The sequence below is a fragment of the Leucoraja erinacea genome, chromosome 4 (assembly GCF_028641065.1).
Source record: "Leucoraja erinacea ecotype New England chromosome 4, Leri_hhj_1, whole genome shotgun sequence".
Classification (NCBI taxonomy): Eukaryota; Metazoa; Chordata; class Chondrichthyes; order Rajiformes; family Rajidae; genus Leucoraja; species Leucoraja erinaceus.
In genome coordinates this window covers 81,457,575-81,473,780 of record NC_073380.1, presented here as the reverse complement: position 1 = coordinate 81,473,780, position 16,206 = coordinate 81,457,575, and the positions used below count along the sequence as shown (strand labels likewise).

Below are 16,206 nucleotides of genomic sequence, written 5' to 3'. Positions count from 1 at the left end.
CCCTCTCCTCTACTCCCTCTTCACCCATGACTGCATCCCTAAGTATGGCTCCAACGCCATCATTAAATTTGCCGACGACACCACGGTGGTAGGACTGATCAGTGACAACGACGAGTCAGCCTACAGGGAGGAGGTCCAGCACCTGGCAGCCTGGTGTGCCAACAATAACCTCGTCCTCAACTCCAAGAAGACAAAGGAAATTATTGTTGACTTCAGGAAGAACAGAGGGGGCAGGACATACCCCCATCCATATAAACGGGACTGAGGTGGAGCGCGTCTCCAACTACAAATTCCTCGGGGTACACATCTCGGAGGATCTGTCCTGGTCCCTCAACACCTCCAAGCTGATCAAAAAGGCGCAGCAGTGCCTTTACTTCCTGAGGAGGCTCAAGAAAGCTCACCTGTCCCCCCAGATCCTGACCAACTTTTACCGCTGTACCATCGAAAGCATCCTGACCACCTGCTTCACGGTATGGTACAGCAGTTGCACCGTAGCGGACAGGAAGGCACTACAACGGGTGGTGAAAACCGCTCAGTACATCATCAGTGCCCCGCTCCCTGCCATGGATGCCCTCCACCGAAAACGGTGTCTGGGACGGGCCGGGAAGATCATCAAAGACCCCTCCCACCCCAACCATGGACTGTTTGCCCTCCTCCCATCAGGGAGGCGGTACAGGAGCCTCAGGTCTCGTACTAGTAGGATGAGGAACAGCTTCTACAATAATACCATCACATTGCTGAACTCGGAGTCCCGCCGATAGATTTCTCCAATCACTCTGTCCACATTGTTTGCTTATTCTGTATTTTTATTTCTATATTGCACTATTACTACGGACTGACGCTAAACTGCATTTCGTTGTACCCATACTTGTACCTGTGCAATGACATTAAAGTTGAATTGAATTGAACATCTGCATCTGCATTCCCTTCCTATTGAAGAACCCTGACCCGAAACAACTCCTAATCCATTCCCTCCACAGATGCCGCCTAGCCCGCTGAGTTCCTCCAGCACTGTGTTTTTTATTTAACTCTGAAATTGAAGATAGACACAAAAAGCTGGAGTAACTCAGCGGGACACAGCGCCTCTACTTCCTGAGAAGATTACGGAGAGTCGTTATGTCAAGAAGGACTCTCTCGAACTTCTATAGGTGCACAGTAGAGAGCATACTGACTAGCTGCATCGTGGCCTGGTTCGGCAACTTGAACGTCCAGGAGTGGAATAGACTGCAGAAAGTTGTGGCCACTACCCAGTCCATCACCGGCTCTGACCTCCCCACCATCGAAGGGATCTATCGCAGTCGCTGCCTCAAAAAGACTGCCAACATCATCAAAGACCCACACCATCCTGGTCACACACTCATCTCTCCATTGCCATCGGGAAGAAGATACAGGAGCCTGAAATCTGTAACATCCAGGTTCAGGATCAGCTTCTTCCCCACAGCCATCAGGCTATTAAACACAACATCAAATAATCTCTGAACAATAACAGTCTATTTTTACTATTGCACCTAATCTGTTTATTTATTGTGTATACATGATCTATGGTCTATGGACACACTGAACTTCTATCTCCCGTTCTGTATTATGTTTACATATTCTGTTGTGCTGCAGCAAGAATTTAATTGTCCTATATGGGACACATAACAATAAAACTCTTGACTTGACTCTTGACAGGCAGCATCCCTGGATAGAAGGAATGGGTGACGTTTCGGGTAGAGACCCTTCTTAACACAATCACAAGTACTCTCACCGACGGGAATTCAGTTCAGTCTGAAGAAAGGTCTCGATCCGAAACGTCACCCATTCCTTCTCTCCAGAATCGCTGCCTGCACCGCAGAGTTATTCCAGCAATTTGCGTCTACCTTCGGCGTAAACCAGCATCTGCAGTTCCTTCCTACACTGTTCTAGTAAATCTTGTCTGCGCTCTCTGCCGTGCTTTCGCGCTGTACAGTGCAGTGCCCAATATCCCAGCCTAAATGAAATCAATGTTTTATCAAAGTTCAACAAAGCCTTTGTACCCTGCTCCTTCAGTTACAAACCCGTGCAAATGGTTGGCATTGTTGATACTGCATATCTTTTACAATTTCCCCTATCACCTTGAGTGTATTTCCTATTGAAAAGCAGAATATTCTGCTGTAGGGGGCGCTGCTCTGGCAGCAGCCATGTCAGCAGCGCGTCAGTTTTTTCAACTTTTTTTATTTTTTAGTATGTTTTAAAGTATGTATTTAATGTTCCTTCGTGTGTTTTGTGTGGGGGGTGGTGTGGGGGGGGTGAGGGGGAAACCGCTTCGGTCATCTCCTCTATGAAGAGGCGAGTTTTTTCAGGTCGCCTCCCCCGTGGACTAACATCAAGGATCGGCGTGGCCTTTCCCGGAGACGCGCCCGGGGGCTTCAGCGGCGGGCGCAGCGTGGACTCTCGTTGTGGAGCGGGTGAGCCCTCGCTGGGGTTCGCTGGAGGGGAGCACTCCGTTTCATGGCCCGGGGCTGCCGGCAGCCTGAAGTCGCGGTCTGCAGAGTTGCAGCTGGCGCGGCGTCTACAGCCCGGGATCCCTCGTGGGGAACCCGGTGGAAGAAAAAGCCATCACTGCCGGCCCGCGGCCAACTTCTACCACGGGTCCGGCATGGACTCACCATCACCCCTGGAGGGGAGCTTCGACCGCCTCCAGGGGTGATGGTGAGTCCAGTCTACAGTGCTTCTGGCTGCGGCGGAGTCTTTAAATCTCGACCGATCGGCCTACACCATCTTAAAGCCGCGGTCTCCGGTGAGGAAGAGCCGATCCTGGACTGGACTCTGGTCCTGTCCACGGGGGGGGGAAATGGAGGAAGACCGGCCAAATGTTGTGCCTTCCACCACAGTGATGATTGCTGTGGTGGATGTTTGTGTTACAGTTTTATTGTGGTTGTGTGTTCTTTATTATTGTACTGCTGCTGACAACCCAAATTTCCACCGACCCTGGTTGTGTGGCAATAAATTATATCTATCTATCTAGATCAGACGAAAGCTGGTTCCGAAATTTGTTTAATTCGCCCAATGCATTTGATAAAGGTTCTCTAAACTGGCCCACTTTTCCAACCTGAAGGAAATCGCCGAGCGCAAAACGACCAGTGCTGCCATATCATTGAACCGACTCACAGAGCCAAGATATTCTTTAAAAAAAAGTTATATTTTTTCGTCTGTTTTCTCAATTCACACCCAAAGGACCTTTATCAAAGTTCAACAAAACCTCCTTGCCTTCAAGATGCACGGTAATGTATGTATTGTGGTGGTCAAAATATAATTGTTACAGCGTTACTGTTGGTGTAAATATCTATGAAACCAATTTGTCTTATAATTTTGTTAAATCAACCGAAAGTTCCAATCACACGGGGTTTTATTTTATATTTTGTATGGCAAACCAAAATCCTCGTATGTTACAAAACATACTTGGCTAATAAATTGCAATTATGATTATGAGATGTAGAGTATAGAGCCACTAGAATATGGAGGCAGAATTTTCACTGTTCAACACATGCGCAAAATTATTCAACTAATCCAATTGAGATATATAATTTCCAAATATCACCCCTGATTTCAGATTGAAGCCTATGACGGTATTCAAGCCCTGCCATAGTTGCCTGGCATCCACTTGGATTCACTCACAAGCTTGCTTTAGAATTATCTCTTGGTATCCCTGATAACCTTGTGGAGATCATACATGGAGTCAGAAATCTTCATTCCCTTTGAACAGCAATTGGCAGTGACCAGCAGGACTGGGGAGTGATGTAGAGCAGAGGGATCTAGGAGTGCAGGTGCATGGTTCCATGAAGGTTGAGTCGCGGGTAGATAAGATGGTCAAAAGGCTTTTGGCACATTGGCCTTCATTAGTAAGTTGAGTAGGCTGGGTCTCTATTCCATGGAGTGCAGGAGGATGAAGGGAGATCTTATAGAGGTGTACAAAATCATGAGAGGAATAGTTCAGGTAGATGCACACTCTCTTACCCAGAGCAGGGGAAATCGAGGACCAGAGGACATAGGTTCAAGGTGAAGGGTAAAAGATTTAATAGGAATCCGAGGGGTTACATTTTCACACAAAGGGTGGTGGGTGTATGGAACAAGTTGCCAGAGGAGGTAGTTGAGGCTGGGACTATCCCATCGTTTAAGAAACAGTTAGACAGGTACATGGATAGGATAGGTTTTGGAGGGATATGGACCAAGCGCAGTCAGGTGGGACTTGTGTAGCTAGTGATGGCCGGTGATGGGCAAGTTGGGCTGAAGGGCCTGTTTCCACATTGTATCACCTCCTCTGGCAACTTGTTCCATTGTATCACTCCATGATTGTACATTGTATCACATTGTATCACTCTATGACTATGACTGGAAGATAAAATTAGACAGATGCCTTTGGCACAATTAATCAAATATCACCCCCCTTTCTCAAACATTTTCTTTGATTCCCTGATCTGTGTTATTTACATTATAACTGTCCACTCAGGAGAAGATTGAACAGAGTGCACCGTTATTGTAAACTGAAACTTCACATGGAAAGATTGGAAAACCAGAGCTTTGTGCAAATAATCACACTGTGCGTAGACGATCATTAACCAGAGCTTTGTGCATATAACCACACAGTGTGTTGTTAATTATCATTTTATATGTGAACGTATAAACAATGAAGGGAGGAGGGAACAGAACAAGAGATTGGGAACCAACTTCAATAGCTCAAAAATTAACTATCCTAATACAGGTGCACAACCTTTTATCCGAAAGCCTTGGGACCAGACACTTTTCGTAATTCGGAATTTTTCGGCTTTCGGATTGGAAGATTTTTATCGTAGATTTTAACGGCTGGCGCAGTGGTAGAGTGCTCGGCTCATATCCGCAAGGTCGCGAGTTTGCGCCTCGATCCCGGCAGTTACTCGATCGCGAGTTTGAGTCTTCAATGTAGTTTTTTCTTGCAGAATAGGAGAGAATAGGGAGGGTTGGGCTGGGATCATTCTTTGCGAGATGATTTTAGTGCGGGAGACAAGTGTAGGAGAGGTGTACTGACTGTGTGGGCAGAACTTTGGAAGTGGTTGCCCACCATTCTCAAAAGCCGCTGTGTCTTCCTGTCCCTCCAACTCCAGAGGAATCCGCTCCCCGATGGGCCGCAACGGCGACAAGTGGCAGTTCGCCCACAGCCCGAGCTGCGCGACCCCAAGAACAAGACGTACCTTGCACACCATCAGCTTCTGCCCCTATGGGGAGCGTGTTCCTCTGGAGTTGGAGCGGGGCTGGGCTGCAGTTGCTGATCTGGGATCTCCGTGCTTGCAGTGGGCCTGGGGGTTGGTGTCCCGATGAGGGGGCGCAGCTCGGGCTGTGGGCGAACTGCCACGTCGCCGTAGCGGCCCATCGGGGAGCGGCTTCTGGTGGTCCTGACGTCTCTCAGCTCCTGTCCAGGGGGGTGGCCGGAGACGTCAGGACCAACAGGAACCCGCTCCCCCATGGGCCGCTACAGCGACAAGTGGCAGTTCGCCCACAGCCCGAGCTGCGCCCCCTCATCCACAACCCGGGTTCCTCTGGAGTTGGAATGGGGCTGGGCTAGAGTTGCTGCTGGCTGTGAGTCTCTGGGATCTCCGTGCTTGCAGTCGGTGTCCCGTTGGTCCTAACGTCTCCGGCCACCCCCGTGGACAGGAGCTGACAGGACGTCTCCGGCCACCCCCCTGTACAGGACGTCTCAGCTCCTGTACAAGGGGGTGGCCGGAGACATCACAGCCCGAGCTGTGCCCCCTCATCCGCAACCCCAAGAACAAGACATACCTACAATACAACAATACAATACAATACAATTTATTTGTCACTTGAACCTCATAGAGGTTCAAGTGAAATGTTGTTTCTGCAGTCATACATACAAGAAAAAAAAGACCCAAGACACAACACAATTTACACAGACATCCATCACAGCGCATCTCCACCTCGCTGTGATGGAAGGCAAAAAAAACGTATCTCTCCCCTGCACTTCCCTCTCCCCCCGATGTCAGAGTCAAAGTCAGAGCCCCTGGCGGGCGATAACAATTGTCCCGCGGCCATTAACACCGCGCCGCGTGATGCAAGGCCGCGCTCCGAGTCTTGTTGTTGGAGCCCCGGGCGGGCGCTAGCAAAGTCCCACAGCCGTTGAAGCCACGCCGGGCGAAGATGTAAGGCCCCGCTCCAGGTACTCTTCAACCCCGCAACTCGGGCGGGAGAAGTCGCCGTTGCGGAAGCCCCGAAAAGCGGTCTCCCAGCAGGGACCCGCGGGCTCCCGGTGTCACTGTCCACCAGACCTGCGGTAAGCCTCCGAATCTCCGAGGGTCGGGTCGCAGCAGCGCGCCACCACCGCTCCTCCCGCTCCGGACTCGGCCAGCTCCGTGATGGTGAGTAGGTCCGCAGCTCCGTGACTGGAGCCCCAGGACGTTCCTGCTGGAGGCCGCTCCACGGTGCAGCCCCAACGACAACGGAGACCCGACAGGGAAAGGTCGGGTTCTCCGTGCAGGAGAAAATTTTTTAAAGTTTCCCCCCCCAGCCCCCCCCCCCCACACACACATACCCCATCAAAAAAATAAAAATTACATTAAAACGGGACAAAAAATAACAAAAAGACAGACGGACTGCAGAGGCCGCTGCGACGTGAGTTGCGCCGCCCGCCGCCTACCTTGCACACCATCAGCTTCTGACCCTACGGGGAGCGTGTTCCTCTGGAGTTGGAATGGGGCTGGGCTGCTGCTGGCTGCGGGTCTCTGGGATCTCCGTGCTTGCAGTGAGCCTGGGGGTCGGTGTCCCGTTGGTCCTGACATCTCCAGTGACTGGCCTGCTGGCATCGCCGACGTGAAGTCAGTGCAAAGCCCCCGCGCCGGTGCAATGGGCGGGGAGCTGGTGAGGGGAGGGAAGGGGTCACACACATGGCCGGGAAGCAGAGGGGTGTAGGTGGGGTGAAACTGAAGGGAGCGACAATCTGCTGCTGCCTGCCCGCTGAGTTAAAAAGTTCCCACGCAAGACTCACGATACACTGTATACACTGTATATCGTGAGTCTACCGTGGGAACATTTTAACTCAGCGGGCACGCAGCAGCAGATTGTCAATTATTAACCCTCCCGCGCAATATACCCTCACCTTCTCTTTTATGAATGGGGATTTAGTTCCCCTTTCTTCGAGGACCGACCGAGGTTCCGCTGTCACCTCTGCGGGCCGCCCTCGGTGAACGTCTTCAAGGACCTTTCTTCAAGGACCGAAAAAATGTCCACTATTCGGAGCTTTTCGTTATTTGGATGTTCGGATAAAAGGTTGTGCACCTGTACTGCTAAACTTAAAGCTCTGTCCCACTGTGCGAGTTCACCCAAGAGTTCTCCCGAGTTTAAAAAAATCAAACTCGTGGTAAGCACGTAGAATGAACGTAGCGGGTACGTCGGATCTCGGGACGTCTCTTAGCGCTAACGGCAGGTACTCGGGAAACGTGGTAACTCATGAAGATTTTTCAACATGTTAAAAAATGTCCACAAGTAAAATTTGGGGTGACTGATTACAAATAACTACATTCTATATTTTGTCATAATGTGGCTGAAACAATGGCATATTTTGTGATATTTATTGAGATAGAAAGATACAACTGAGTTAGGGAAAAATATTACCTTGCAACATTCTGTATGTCTGATATTGTGAAATGGAACTCAGAGGATTACATAAAACTACAATTCAAAGGTAATGAATATACTGAGTATTCTTATTTCCATCATGAACATACAATAGTGATATAGGACACTAGGTCCTACTACGGAAAACTAACGAGCTACTACGGTAAACTCACGAGCTACAATGGTACAACTAGGAGTTAAAAAGTTTCAAATTTTTCCATCCCGAGTATATTTTACTTGTGGACATTTTTCAACATGTTGAAAAATCTTCACAAGTTACCTTGTTTCCCTAGTACCTGCTGTTTGCGTTAAGAGACGTCCCGAGCTCCGACGTACCCGCTACATTCATTCTATGCACTTACCACGAGTTTGAATTTTTTTTTTAACTCGGGAGAGCTCTTCGGTGAACTCGCACAGTGGGACAGGGTTTTAAGAGAAATGTTAAGGCCCTGTCTCATGATGCGAGTTTACCCAAGAGCTCTCCCGAGTAAAAAAAAAAAATCAAACTCGTGGTAAGTACGTAAAATGCTAGTAGCGGGTACGTCGGAGCTCGTGGATGTCTCGTAGCGGCCCGTAATGCTAACGGCAGGTACCTGGGAAACGCGGAAACTCGTGAACTTTTTTCAACAGTGAAAAATTTCCAAGAGTAAAAAAATACTCACTATGAAGTACCACAAGTTTGATTTTTTTTTTTTTTTTAAACTCGGGAGAGCTCTTGGATAAACTCATATCGTGAGACAGGGCCTTTACTATTCCACAGGGAATCAAGATGAATGCAATTTTTAACAAGATTATCAGGGAATAAAAACATTAATACCAATTTATGTCAGTTCTGTTTCAGAGCCCATTAAATGGAGAAAGAAACCTTGTATTTCTTGAATTAACAATGAAAAATTGTTCATTAGTCAGAAATTAGACTATTCAGAATCAGTCATCCCTTTCTTTTTTAAGAGTATTAATTGCAGAGAATAGTCTAGTATATTCCATCTAGTATAAGTGGGACTCGTTGGGTCCCAGTCACACGGGAGGTCTGGTCCCCCAACGCAACCCATGCCCCAACGCAATATTCTACCACTCACCCGTTCCCCCAACGCAACCCGTTCCCCCAATGCAACATTCCACCACTTATCCAACAGCTAAGAGAGGAAGAAATTGCAGAGAGTTGTGGCTGTAGCCCAGACCATCATGCAAACCAACCTCCCTTCCATTAAGTCCATCTTCACTTCATACTGCCTTGGCAAGGCTACCAGCATAATCAAGGACTAGGCTCACCCTGGTCACTCCATTTTCTCCCCTTTTGATCAGGCAAGAGGTACAGAAGTTTAAAAACACCTCACTCTTGATTCAGGGACAGTTTCTTCCTAGTTGTTATCAGTCAACTGAACTGTCCTCTCATCAGCTTGAGTGCGATCCTGAACTATCTATCTAATTGGAGGCCTTTGAACTATCTTTAAATCGGGCTGTACCTTACACTAAATGTTGTACCCTTTATCTGTACACTGTGAAAGGCTTAAATGTAATCATGTATAATAAACTAAACTATGAAAGACTGGGATACTCACTGGAAATTGGCGACTTGTACAGACACAGGAACATGGGGAAGCTGAGCGACCCATTTCAGAGTAACATCTTGGTATACAAGTAGCTTGTTATTGTGATTTCCAACCAGAATGTTTATTGTTCCTTCCAACACTACAATGTAAACAACGGAAGAAATAAATTACTTGTTTCCTCAACAAAATAAGCACCATATACAATGTAGCATTGCACATTCCTACTTCAGTTCACCAGTGATCAATAACAATTTACATAAGACTATACAGAGGTTAAAACATGTTATCATTTATTTAAAACAACAAAACGCTTCAAAACATAGTTTGAATAGATTTCTCCACGAACTATAAGAATGCCTGGAATACACACAAATAAATAGGATTGCAGTGTTTTATTTGATATAAATCGGCAATGGTTTATGGGACAAGTGTCCGATGACTTTTAAACCAAGCTGAGCAATTGAGGAATTAGAGCAGTTCCTCAAACTAATTGTATTTTCCTAATGTGTCCACTGATGATGCAGATTTTTTGTTTACCGCGAGAAAGCGTAGACCTAGTGACCGCTTCGCTAAACACTTACGCACAGTCCACATTGGCCTCCTGGTTGCCAAACATTTCAACTTCCCTTCCTGTCCTCGCCCTGACATTTCTGACCTCCACTGTCAGAATGAGAACACATGCAAATCGGAGGAACAACATTTCACATATCGCTTGGGCAGCTAAAAACCCATCGAAAAAGATTGATTTCTCTCATTTCAAGTGCCTGCTGCATTTCTTCCTCCCACCCTCTCTTCCCCCACCCTAGTCGTTCTTCCAGCTGTACTGTTCTCATCCTTGTATCCCTGTCGTCAGCACATCTTCCCCAGCCAACAATGGGGCATTATGGACTCCACCATTACTGACGTCATCTGTTGCTGGCCCTCTTCTGGCCTTCTCAATCTTTCAGTCTGAAGAAGGGCTCTAACCTGAAACATCACCTATTCCTTTTTTCCAGAGATACTGCCTGAGTTACTCCAGCATTTTGCATCTATCTTCGGTATAAACCAGCATCTGAAGTTCTACCTGCATAATTATGGTATATTTGTTGTGTTGTTCTATTTAACTTGCCTATAAAACTACGACAAGAAAGAATTTCATAGTTCTGTTCCAGTGCAGTTAACAAATAAACAATCTTGAGTAATCTCTTGATTCAGTGCAGAGTCTGGTTGATTCTTCAGAGTATTGAATGGCAGAGGAGCCACCTTGTGGACAAGATGCTCAATTGAAATCTAGAGTATGCTTTAAATACAGTAATATAGTTACATAATTGTCTGCAATATGTTTTGGGACTTTCTGATGGTACGAAAAGTGTCACACAAGTTCAGGTTCTCACTGGGTTGTCATGATAATATTTTCCTCCGACATGCAAAAGTTTGAACATATCTCTACCAATACAGCCTGAAAGGTGTATTTGGCTTGTAATAAAAACAGAATCATCAGACTGTTTCCATAAAATGTGAATTTAAATTCCTTGTCCTCAATTTCATGTAATTCCACAACCCTATCTGATCTGCACATTGATACCAGAGTCCAACATGCCAAGAACTATAAGTACCTATCAAAATTTGCCCACCACAATAGATCATTGGGGGATGCATCTCACTGGCTCTCCACAATAACAATCTTGGACAATAAAAAACATAGGTCATGCTATTATTTGTGAATTACTGATTTTCTGTCCCCTGTCACCTGACTATCTGAAGGTGCTGGGGGTCTTGTGCGCAGGGGAGGGAGGGGATGGTGATGCATGCAACACAAATTAGTTGGAGCGAAAAGCCAATGTCAAGCAAAGATTGGGTCTGTGGAAGCAGTGGGTGGCATGGGCAGCCGGGGCTGTCAGGGAGGCGCTGTGTCGGTAGGTACATCCATCGGCCACCGTTTGGTCCATCTGCTATAATCTAAATAGATTAGAAAGAAGTCCATTAAAACAAGGGTTTACTGTACCTAAAGTGTACGGCATGAAGCAGCTTGGATTGTACTCCAGCTTCTTCATGAAGCGAAGCTGCCCATTTTCTTTGAAGCAGTAAAGGTTTCTCTCACCAAGTACTAATATGGAAGCAGAAGCTTGGTTCAATGATGTTATGTATATGTCTAATGCTTGTTCACCAATGTTCACCATCCAGTCCATCTGTAAATGCAAAGAGATGCACATCAGGTAAAAGAAAATGGTAAGATTGTATCAACTCAAAAATACTTTCCTGGTCTTGGTTACACTGATATTTAACCCCACCCCATGCTTTTTATTTTAAGAGAAGGACATGGATTAACCATCCAATGACCGGAGTAATAAACCAACACCCTGAATAATAAATATTAAAACAAAAAAAACATTAACTCTATGAATGGTGACTCAGAGTTATAGTTGCTTCCTTACAGCACCAGAGACCTGGGTTTGATCCTGACTATGGGTGCTGTCTATACAGTTTTTGTATGTTCTCCCTGCAATTTGCATTTGGTTTTCTCCGGGTGCTCCAGTTTCCTCCCAACCTCCAAAGATGTACAGGTTTGTAGGCTAATTGGCTTGGTAAAATTGTAAATTGTCCCTGGTGTGTGTAGGATAGTTTTAGTGTGCGGGGATCGCTGTTTGGCACAGACTCGTTGGACAGAAGAGCCTGTTTCTATGCTGTATCTCTAAACTAAATTAAAGTAGATAAAGGTTCCCGTTCAAAAACGATCTAGAAATTAGGTGTTTAGCAAAGTACAGATCATTTGTATGCTACCAATACATTCAAAAACAATTCTCCTGAATACCTTTAACCTTTCCCTGTATCTTCATGTTGGTCTGATCAAACCTGGAAAAATATTTGTCGGTATCAAATTCACCATCAACTTGCATTTAATCATACTCCAGTCACCCCCTCCCCGCCCCCAGCACAACAAACACACTGAATGTGTTCAAAAGCAAGATAACTAAAAACTCACCGTGATTCTCTTCCCAGACCCTAACCTCTGCTGCTCAGAATCGTGCCTGCTTTCTGCATCTGTGGCCACAGCTAGCACCTGATACCTGATAAGAGGAAACACAATTTCTTGAATGTGCTTCCAAAGCACTTGGTTTCGCAAATGTTGATAATGCTATTTAAATGGAAGGTTATGAAGATGTTCAGGACCAAGCGTGGAGGTTATTTTCAGTAACACTAACTGCACCACACACTCAGGCAACCTTCTTCTTCTTCTTGCATATAGCATGCACAGCCTAAAGTTGTAGGACAACTTGTTCTATTTGATCTTACTTGATTGTGCATGCCAGGTTGATTGCATTCGTCGAAACAGGGCAGACCACGTGAAGGTTGCAATCTCCCACCCCACACTCAGGCAATAAGAAAACATATAATTAAACCCATTGGCATATGTATCACAAAATAGAACTTTGGCAGACGCCTTCTGTAGCAATTCAGATAAAAAACAAAATTATTTCCAATACTGCGCACACTTCTTGAAGAATTGTTACTTTTGAAAACTTATTATCAATGAAATTTCTTCTGCATGATGTCTATTCTCAAGCAGTGGCAATACTCTTGGTGCTCCAACATTAACATTTTAATCTCCAAGGATAATTTTAATTAATAATTTCTCCCTACTAATTCTCACTTGGACGGGATGGTTTATCAATTGTCCTGTGAATTGCCAATAAAAACTTTGTAAATATAAAGTTAAGGTTCTACAAAATGTCAGCATCATATTTAAAATGCCACAAGGAAGACTGCTCTTGCACTACGTTTGCTTGTATTGACGATTTATTGGTGAATGAGAAGAAAAGAAAAAAGAAAAAAAGGTGAAGTGTGACCAGTGTAGAGGCAATCTCTGTTTGTCTAAATAGAGGAATTGACTCTCCCCTTTTGAATCTTGCAGACAACAGGTGATAACCATGTCTGTACACAGGCCAATTACAGTGCCAACTCAATTTTTAAGTTTGCAAATGATACCACTGTTGTCAACCAGACAAACAATAATGTAGCTATGAGGTAGAGGAAAGAGGTTGGGAATCTTGTGTCGTGGTGTCAGAACAACTTAATCTTTAACATTAACAAGGTGAAAGAAAAGGTCGTTGTCCTATGAAATTGCAGGGTGCAATTCATGCTTCTTCATTGGTGTGTTGCATCATCTTCATGGTGTGTTGCATCAGGAAGTCTGGAAATATCATTAAGGATGCCTGTTACCTTGGCCATTCCCAATTCTTCCTTCTACCTTCTGGGAGAAGGTACGGGAGCATGAAAACTCAGATGTCCTAACTTAAAAACAGCTTTTTCCCCACTGCCTTCACAATCCTCAACCAATCACCTTTTTCACACCCCTTCTTGGAGGTTCTGCCGTATTCTTGCTCGTAACTTTACATCATTCGGTTATTCCATTTTGGCATTTTAATATGGTTTTGCGTTGCTTCGAATTGCACTACAATCTTTTCACCATTCAGCTGCTTTGCACTTGTTGTTAAAGTTATTATTGTCTATCATTACAGTACATACTAATTACGATACGAGCTTCACGTAAACAAGGAATTGCACTACACCCTGGTGCATGTGACAATCAACTGATCTGAATCTAGCCGGGGAAGACTCTATTCATCTTTTAATATGGAGCAGAAAGCAAAAGATAGCAAAATAATAGAGAAAATCATTGTGTACGTGTACACAGTATACCATATTTTTAAATACAATTGCACATTTTATGCGTTTCTGCATTAAACGCATAATGCCAACGCAATCTTTGTGTTCTAATTTGTTTCTAGGATAAATAGAATGTTCTTTAGCAGAGTACAAGATCTAGGCACATTGAGCTGAGAAACACATGGGCACTGTGTTCATGGTGGCTCTGATTAAAAAAAAAAAAAAGATTTTATTGTCTTGAAAATATTTTCAGGAAATATGTCTTTAATGGCATTATGGTCAGATTATGCCAAAATATTTCAAATAAATAACCAAATCAATATAGTTCAGTAATAAGCTTCCTAAATACATCAGCTGTTATTTCTTCCAATATTTCTTCCATACAATGGAATGAATTTTTGATGATATTTCCCAAACAATATTGCAGAGTGTCATATGTTACGGGGGAAACCAGGAGAATGAGGTAGAGAAGGTTAAAATGATCAAATGGCAGAGCAGACCTGATGTGCTTAATGGCCTCATTCTGCTCCTATGTCTTATGAACTTACAAAGTAGAAAGGTTATTCATTTGGATTAATTATTTTTCTCATCAATGTATCAAAACATTCAAGACACAAAATAAATACTCACTTGTAACTTTCGACTTGTCGACTTGAGGAGACAGTAATGAAGGAATCTGTCCTGCAGCAGTATTTCAGTGGGCCTGGCAAAAGGCAACCAGGCAAGAAACGCCCAAAAGCAAAACTCTCCTGCTCAAAGAACATCAGCATCCCATCCATGAACTGAATGCAAATTAAATCACGACCTACGTTTAAAACAACACCTTAAAATTATATTTCAAAATGGCAAAAAAATTATTTAATAATCGCACAACAGGATTTTACCATCTTTTCCTCAAGTGTTAAAGGCATTTGCAGGCACGAAAATGAACATCATAGCAAAAAAAAAAGCAAGTGTGTAAAGTTTCACAGGGAACAAAAACCAAACAAACCACCAGTTCGAGAGTGCACAAGAAAAAAGCAAAAATACTGACAGACGGATGCCAAGACGGCCCGGCAGCTCTACTCTAGGGCCCGACTTGCTCGTTCTTCACTCGCAGCTCGTGCCGTAGTCTTCAGCAATGATCCTCGGTGTTCAGTCGATGGGGTGACTTTTGAACAACGGGGGGGAGGGGGGAGGAGTAGGAAGTGACGTCAGTCACAGCGAGCAGATGGCACGGCAGGCAGGCAGATCCATTGTCACGTCAACAGTGGAAAAAACAGGCGTTTTGAATTCAAATTTTCATGGGATTGGTGTACATTTTTATTAATTACTCAAGAAATAAAGCAGGAAATTGTTGGTAAGCCGATTTTTGACTCCAGGGGGTAAATCTCTACCGGAATATGTAAAAAGGTTCCCGTTAGCGCGTTGTTTCTTCGAGTAGATGTGAGCGCACACAAACAAATGAACACACACGCACACACAAGATCAGAGTTTTATAGTTATACTGGACTAAGTGGGACCCGTTGGGTTCCAGCATCACACAGGAGGGCTGGTCATCCAACGCAATATTCCACCTCTCCATCAATTCTAATATTGGTGGCCAGTTGGGGGGAGAGGCTTTCCGGAGCGCTAGTATGAACCACTTTAGAACCAATAGACATTTTTTGGCAAGCTTTAGAACCAATAGACAGTTTTTGCAAGCTTTTGAACCAATAGACAGTTTTTTTGCAAGCTTTAGAACCAATAGACATTTTTTTGCAAGCTTTAGAACCAATAGAGACATTTTTTGCAAGCTTTAGAACCAATAGACATATTTTTGCAAGCGTTAGAACCAATAGACATATTTTTGCAAGCTTTAGAACCAATAGACATATTTTTTGCAAGCTTTAGAACCAATAGACATTTTTTTGCAAGCTTTAGAAGCAATAGACATTTTTTTGCAAGCTTTAGAACCAATAGACATTTTTTGCAAGCTTTAGAACCAATAGACATTTTTTTGCAAGCTGTAGAACCAATACACATTTTTTGCAAGCTTTAGAACCAATAGACATTTTTTGCAAGCTTTAGAACCAATAGACATTTTTTGCAAGCTTTAGAACCAATAGACACTTTTTGCAAGCTTTAGAACCAATAGAGACACTTTTTGCAAGCTTTAGAACCAATAGACATTTTTTTGCAAGCTTTAGAACCAATATACACATTGTTTTGCAAGCTTTAGAACCAATAGACATTTTTTTTGCAAGCTTTAGAACCAATAGACACATTTTGCAACCATTTTAGAACCACTAAGGGCACTTACATTTAAGTAGACATGTGTTCAGTGTTATTCACAGCTCAGAGAAACGTGACCCTCTGCCTTCCTCCATCTTGAAGAGGCTATGCGGCACACCACTTCCTGGTT

At 44.4% G+C, this 16,206-nt stretch overlaps 1 protein-coding gene across 3 annotated transcripts in view; it reads right to left on the bottom strand.

Moving 5' to 3' along the window:
* Positions 1-16,206, bottom strand: part of bbs9 (Bardet-Biedl syndrome 9) — a 373,121-nt gene that overhangs the window by 327,675 nt on the left and 29,240 nt on the right. For all 3 annotated transcript variants that reach the window (XM_055634652.1, XM_055634651.1, XM_055634653.1), the window contains exons 6-9: positions 14,454-14,628; positions 12,139-12,223; positions 11,161-11,344; positions 9,186-9,315 (exon numbers count right to left, since the gene is read on the bottom strand). In XM_055634652.1, the coding sequence (XP_055490627.1) occupies positions 9,186-9,315; positions 11,161-11,344; positions 12,139-12,223; positions 14,454-14,628 (574 nt within the window). The remainder of the gene's footprint in view (positions 1-9,185; positions 9,316-11,160; positions 11,345-12,138; positions 12,224-14,453; positions 14,629-16,206) is intronic.